A 7529-nucleotide genomic window follows, 5' to 3' on the forward strand; every position below is an offset into this window, starting at 1 on the left:
TTTTCAAAATTTTAATTCAATCTCTTTTGCTCAACAAAGTGAGCCTAGTCAGGTGTGTAGAATAGGTTTGTGCATGCTCTCGCGTTACCTTGAGAAGACTGATCCCGCTGCCGGTGTTTGGGACGGTGAAGTGCTCATCATCATCAATGAATGTCTCCGAGGAACCAGGCGTGAGCGAACTCTGAGAGCAGCCCAGATGACCACCTGCAGAGGATTCAGAGAGGACTCCAGACGGGGTTTTTAAAAGTTGAACTTGAACTTTAAAAGTTTAAACATCAATAAACAAACACATTTCAATACAACTGTATTATTTTAATAAACTTAAATTATAAATGTATTAAAAATGCACAATTTTAAGGGTTTTTGAAACTTGAAATATATACTTGAAAGTATAAATGTAAATAAGTATAAATTATATATGTAATTAAAAACATAAATAAATTTCTGCTCATCCACATGAAGTAAATATACACTTTAAAAACATATTTAAAAAAATACTAAAATAATTCCAAATGTAATTAAAAATGAAACATTTTAAGATTATTTAATTTTCTGGTCAACATGGAATAGAATATTTATTTTATTTAACCTTTATTTATAAATAATTATATATTAATATAATATTATGATATACATTTGAAAATAATCATTATTTAAATAAAATTAAAATATTTATATTATTGACATTAAATTTAAGTTAGATGTAATTACAAATATAATAGTTTAAATTTATTTAAATTTCTGCCTGTTAACATTGAGCAGAATATATAATTGAATTTAAATACAATTTAAATCATTATAAATGTAATTAAAAAACGAAATGCAATTTAAAGTTATGCCCATCAACATTAAATGAGGTCAATATACACAATTTCATTTTTTTTCCATTTTATTTTTCATCCAAATAATGCAAATAAAAATCCTTCAGTTATAACAACAGAAAAGATGTCCAAGCCAGCATTTCACATGGATAATCTCAGACTCAGAGTTACTCACATTCAACATCAAACACAGACAAAACTGAGTGTAAGTCACTAAATAAAAGAAGCTGATTATAATATATAATAATATACAGCCACAAAACAGATACAGATAAGAGAGATATTAATGCAATCGCATATTTAAAAGTTCATTATTTATATCTAAGGTCTACTGCAAAAGCACGACGGTGGCGGTCAAAGGTCAGGTGTGTAGGGCGCGTGTGATGGCGGCGGCCAGGTGTTTGGCTGTGGGTTTCTCAGCGCAGCAGCTAACCGTCAGTCCGTACGACTGCAGCGCCTCTGCCGTGGTCGAGCCAATCGATGCAAACTGAAGAACACAATGATCATTTATTATATATAATATGTGACCCTCGAGCACAAAACCAGTCATAAGGGTCCATTTTTTGAAATTGAGATTTATACATCATCTGAAAGCTGAATAAATCATCTTTCCATTGATGTATGGTTTGTTAGGATAGGACAATATTTGTCTGAGATACAACTATTTGAAAATCTGGAATCTGAGGGAGCCAAAAAATCTAAATATTGAGAAAATCACCTTTAAAGTTGTTCAAATGAAGTTCTTAGCAATGCATATTACTAATCAAAAATTAAGGTTTGATATATTTACTGTAGGAAATTTACTAAATATCTTCATGGAACATGATCTTAATATCCTAATGATTTTTGTCATAAAAGAGAAATGTATAATTTTGATCCATACAATGTATTGTTGGCTATTGCTACAGATATACCTGTGTTACTCATGACTGCTTCTGTGCTCCAGGGACACATATATGTGAAATATGATACAGCAGGCTTTATAGGGTTAATACATGACACATTTATTCTCTGATGCTGTGTGTCGTACCTTTATCTGCTCCAGCTGAGATCCTGAGAGTCTCTTCACCAAATCCAAACAGAACGTCACTCCGGACGGACTGAAGAACGCCAAGCTCGCCGGGACGCCCTGAACACATACACACACACACACACACACACACGCACACACACACACACACACACACACACAAACACAGACACACAGGTGAGTGACAGCGCTATCATGAACAGACAGATGTAAGGTCTCTGACACACACCTGCTGAGTGAAATAGTCCGTGATGTTCTTCTGCAGATCAGGATGTTCAGATGTCTGATAGACGGTCAGGGTCTCCAGAGGAATATCTGACACAGAAACAACAACAATAAAGAAATACTGATTCAAATGCAAGAAGAAAATCATTTCTAGGATTAGTTTTGGGCAACAGAACCCATCAAATGTGCATGTCAAAGTCATATTCTACTCCATAATCATAACAAAAAAATTAGACTTCATATTGCAAACGGAAAGCTTCATTCTGGAGTTTCAATATAATTTAAATATAATATTTAAATTCAATACAGTTTAAATAATGTGACCCTGGAGCACAAAAGCAGTCATGAGTAACACAGGTATATCTGTAGCAATAGACAACAATACATTGTATGGATCAAAATTATACATTTCTCTTTTATGACAAAAATCATTAGGATATTAAGATCATGTTCCATCAAGATATTTTGTAAATTTCCTACCATAAATATACCAAAACTTCATTATTGATTAGTAATATGCATTGCTAAGAACTTAATTTGAACAACTTTAAAGGAGATTTTCTCAATATTTAGATTTTTTTGCTCCCTCAGACTCCAGATTTTCTAATAGTTGTATCTCAGCCAAATATTGTCCTATCATAACAAACCATACATCAATGGAAAGATTATTTATTCAAATGATTTCAGATGATGCATACATCTCAATTTAAAAAAATTGTTGCTTATGTGGTCCAAGGTCACATATATAATATAATATATATTTTTGATAATATAATTTTTTATTTTGGGGTGAAATTAAACCCTAAAAAGACAACAACAATGAAATGTTCACTGCATTAAAAACATTAATAAATGAGTTTTTATAAAAAATGTTGCACTTTGTAAGGTCGCATCTTTAATATCTGTAAATCCTCTGAAAGTGTTGGTAAATGAGTAATAAACGTTCTCACGGTTCTTTCTGAGCGCGGTGGGCAGAACTTCACGTCTGATGGAGCCGCAGGGAAAGAAAAGCGGCAGAATCTCTTGATTTTCTCCTGCGTTTAACAAAACACAACATTAACAAAGACTCATGTAATTCTGAAATATTTTGATGTCATCAGAGAGGGGTCATACTCTGTAGGATGAGCAGAGCGAGAGCGTCTGCGGTTCCAGTATCTTCACCCAGAGGATTCAGACCCAAATCTACAACTAAACATTTCAGCAGAAAATAGCTATTTAAAGCTTTATTACAATTATACAAGCTTCATTACATGAAATGGTTTCATTACTGGAAGATGTTTATACATTTATATATTCATATCCTTATATTTTATATTATATATCAATATTTTATATATAAACAACATATGTTTGTTAAATATATACATGCATGCATTTTTATTTATATATACATAATAAACATACACATATATTATATAAACAAAAACTTTTATTTTGGATTTTGGATGCGATTAATTGTTTGACAGCACTAGTGTATATATATATATATCTATAATTTATATAATTTATTCTGGTTTTGGGGCAAAATATGACATTGGCATGTTCTAAAAAAATGTGTAGATTTTAAACATTCAAATACAGAGAAAAGAGTAGCAGAGAAACACAGAGCAGACGATGAGGATGAGAGAGGAAGGTGATTATCATCTGGTGGTGACGGAGCACAGGTGTGTTCAGTACATCATGCAGGTGTGAGCAGATTTACTCAGGTGACAGGACACTGGTGATCCACAAACACACTTCCTTCATTAACAACAGGGCACTTAAAACACTCGTCAGGGACGTGTGAGCGCCAGCGGTGTGTGAGAAACCTTCTGATGTGCTGCCATTGTGTTCGTCAAAGCACAGACAGGAAAATACTCTTTCATAATCTCCTGATAGATAATAACTCGCTCGGTTCCATCAGAAGTGTGTTTGTGTATGAAATGATTTCATACCTAAAGATGCTGTCGCTTTTCCAACCACATAAACTGACTTTTCATTCCATTTGTCTTTCACTGCGTCCCATTCTGTAGAATAAAAACAACGCAAATTAACTGCAATACTACAAATACTATGCTAAACCGTCACAATGGTCCAAAATCAGGCATTTTCTTGAACTGTCTTTATAATCTTTGTCATGCATCCAATCATTTATTATGAAAAGTGATGAAAAGTGGTGAAACTGTGGCCTCTAGTGGCTGAGATCAGTGTATTTACTGAGATCAGTCATTTACATGCATGCATTTGACAGATGCTTTTATCATTGCATTCAAGCTAAACTTTTTCTTTAATTCATGCATTCCCTGGAAATCAAACCCATGACCTTGTGGTTGCTTGCACCGTGTAAGATGTCAGAAACACTGCTTTAATGTTTGAGAATTAATATAATTATAATACACTGCCCCTCGAGTTTCTACATCTGAAAGATTATTTCCTTCCACACACTTACACATCGCAACTAATACAGTTTATAACTTGTATTGTAGCTCAAGGTTATTTATATGTAATTATAGCTGAAACTATTATTAAAACCATTAAAAACATTTTCGTTACTTGAAATAAAATAAATGTTATGTGTAAATAAAATATAGAATTTTTCATTTTTATTTTATTAATTTAATATTTTATTTTTATTTCAGCTTGTTGCCACGCCAACATTTCTCGTTTTAATTTGGCTTAATTTGATAAAAATGAATAAAAACTATATATATGAATATAATGAAAAATGAATAAAATATATATATATATATATATATATATAAAACAGCTAAAAATGACAAGAGCAAAACTACTAAAACATTAACTAAAATTAAAATAGAAAACTAAAAACTGATTCAAAATATTAATACATATATAAGTGCTGTCACACAATTAATTGCATCCAAAATAAGTTGTTTACATAATATGTGTATACTGTGTATATTTATTATAAATACAAACACATGCATGTATATATTTAAGAAAAATATGTAACATTTATATATTAAATATATTTATATATTATATAAATTATATTAATATATTTTCTAAATATATACTGTATGTGTGTGTATTTATATATACATAATAAATATACACAATACACACACACATATATTACACAGTAAAAAGTGATAAGTTGACTTAGGAAACCCGTTGCCTTAAAATTATTAAGTAAATAATAATAAAAAAATAAGTTAAGTGAATTGTCAAATTTAATTACTATTTACTTAATAATGTTAAGGCAACTGGTTTCCTCAAATCTTTTTAAGTTAAGTCAACTTATCATTTTTTACAGTGTATGTAAACAAAAACATTTATTTTGGATGTGATTAATCATTTGATAGCATTAATACAAACTATAATAATATCTCAATAATACTAAAATAACACTGCAGTTGTAAATTCTATATGGAAGAGTTGCTCTTTTGTTAAAATGTAATTTTATATATATATTAATCATATATTAATAAGAAGCAAAAACCTCTCCAAAGGTTCTCATGAAGCGCAGATGATCCAGACTCACTCTGTCTGTGCTTCTGAGAGTCTAAACAGGTCCTGACGGCCTCCACGGCTCTGGGGCTGGTGAAGATCAGACCTCCAAACCTCTCGGGCTCAAAGAGCTGGTGTTAGAGCACAAGCACAAAGAGTTCATTTCTAATAAACCACAACAACATTATTCAACTTCAGGGGCCAGCTGTTCAAAATACTGAATCTGGATCAGAATGATCTGTGTTTGGAAATCCCAGGTTCAGGAAACCCTTCTTACTTTGTGCTGGTTTTTCAAAGCAAAACTGGATTGCATCACCCTGATCCAGATACACACTTTTCCAGATTACCAAATCTGGATTACTAGTTCTCTACGGAGACCCTAAAGGGACATGATGATGGGAAAAAACGAGATGGGGAAAAAAGTGCCAATGTTTTTCATTGCATTTACACAAATAACTACCTCTGATGATTGTGCCAGTGTAGTTTACAATCAGTGATTAAAAAGAGAGAAAACTTTGAATTAAATATATTTTTGTTTGATATTGACAGCTGTTACATTAGATGTTACAAATAGTGCTGTCAAACGATTAATCACATCCAAAATAAAAGTTTTTGTTTACATAATATATGTATGTGTTCTGTGTATATTTATTATTTTAATAAATTATTATTTAAATTTAAAATGTAATGTGTGTATATATATATATATATATATATATATATATATATATATATATATATATTTATATATAAATACACACATACAGTATATATTTTGAAAATATTTACATGTGTATACATTTATGTATATATATTTAATATATAAACATAACATATTTTTTCTTAAATATATACATGCATGTGTTTGTATTTATATATACATAATAAATATACACAGTACACATATTATATAAACAAAAACTTTTATTTTGGATGCAATTAATCGCGATTAATCATTTGACAGCACTAATTTATATATAATATAAATTATATGAATATAAATATATACATGTAAATATTTTAAAACATATACTGTATGTGTGTGTAATACCTTCGTAATAAATATATTATGCAAATAAAAACTTATTTTGAATGCAATTAATCATTTGACAGCACTAATTACAAATGTTGTATTTTTTGGACCAGTTTTAAAGTTTTATTCCATTTTTGTTCCTGAAATCCACCCTTCTGCTGATCAGAATAATCAGTTTTTTATCCCAATCTTACTAAAGTGTAAAACAGCACAAACTGAGGCGTCTAAACCAAGACTGTATTTTGTGATCTAATCCTATTCAGAATCCTTTGAACAACACATTTTCAATGTTTGCCCCAAATCCGATCGGATTACTTTTCAACAGCTGGCTCCAGAAGCAGTTTCCAAACTCACCTGCTCAGAAAGATCATCTAAAGACACAAATCTGAAGGACAGAACCGGAATCAAAGAAGCCGTGTGTCCACATGAGGCCAGTTCCTGAAATAAACACCCACATCACACTCTCAAAACACTGCATTATTATGAATATCATCAGACATCATGAGATATTACCTGGATATAAGGGTCTGCTTCATTCTCACTCTCTCGAGGCTCTTTCAGAAGAAGCACTTTCATGTTTGCAGGCATCTAAAAGCACTGAAAGACAATGTGTGCAATGCTTTAATACTTTCTGAAGGAGTTTCTGCTGAATGAACTTATCTCAGCATTTGATACAACAACGCCCATCTGTCACACACTGATAACAACAACAACAACACAACAGCAAACACAGGCACTGAGGATCTTCTGTTTTAATGCATTGAATTATGAACTATAACACGAGACATGCAGCTGATAAGAGTAATAATGCATGAAGGATTTAGTTTAATAATAGTTGGAAACATACATCATGACATACTTGCAGTGAGTGAGTTTGTGCAGCTTTCCGCATGATTGTGAATGATATTATATAAACTACAGCAGTGAAGCAGGACGCATTTACAAACTGAACTGTGCCACTTTTCAAAAT

General features: G+C 31.3%; 1 protein-coding gene across 7 annotated transcripts; it reads right to left on the minus strand.

Moving 5' to 3' along the window:
* Positions 1-884: 884 nt before the first annotated feature.
* On the minus strand, positions 885-7529 carry LOC306857307 (uroporphyrinogen-III synthase-like). 7 transcript variants are annotated; one of them, XM_079397192.1, is made up of 10 exons: positions 7407-7484; positions 7073-7156; positions 6914-6997; positions 5561-5657; positions 4011-4082; positions 3190-3264; positions 3027-3110; positions 2081-2166; positions 1852-1950; positions 885-1308 (listed from the first exon to the last, which is right to left on the minus strand). In XM_079397192.1, the coding sequence occupies exons 2-10, from the start codon at positions 7145-7147 to the stop codon at positions 1183-1185; spliced, it is 798 nt and encodes a 265-aa protein (XP_079253318.1). In that variant the 5' UTR covers positions 7148-7156; positions 7407-7484; the 3' UTR covers positions 885-1182. The 7 variants fall into 7 exon arrangements, with proteins under 7 accessions (XP_079253318.1, XP_079253317.1, XP_079253315.1 ...); XM_079397191.1 differs by having other exon boundaries at positions 886-1308; positions 7419-7492; XM_079397189.1 differs by having other exon boundaries at positions 898-1308; positions 5519-5657; positions 7419-7529.

The sequence above is a fragment of the Barbus barbus genome, assembly GCF_936440315.1.
Source record: "Barbus barbus genome assembly, chromosome: 38".
NCBI lineage: Eukaryota > Metazoa > Chordata > Actinopteri > Cypriniformes > Cyprinidae > Barbus > Barbus barbus.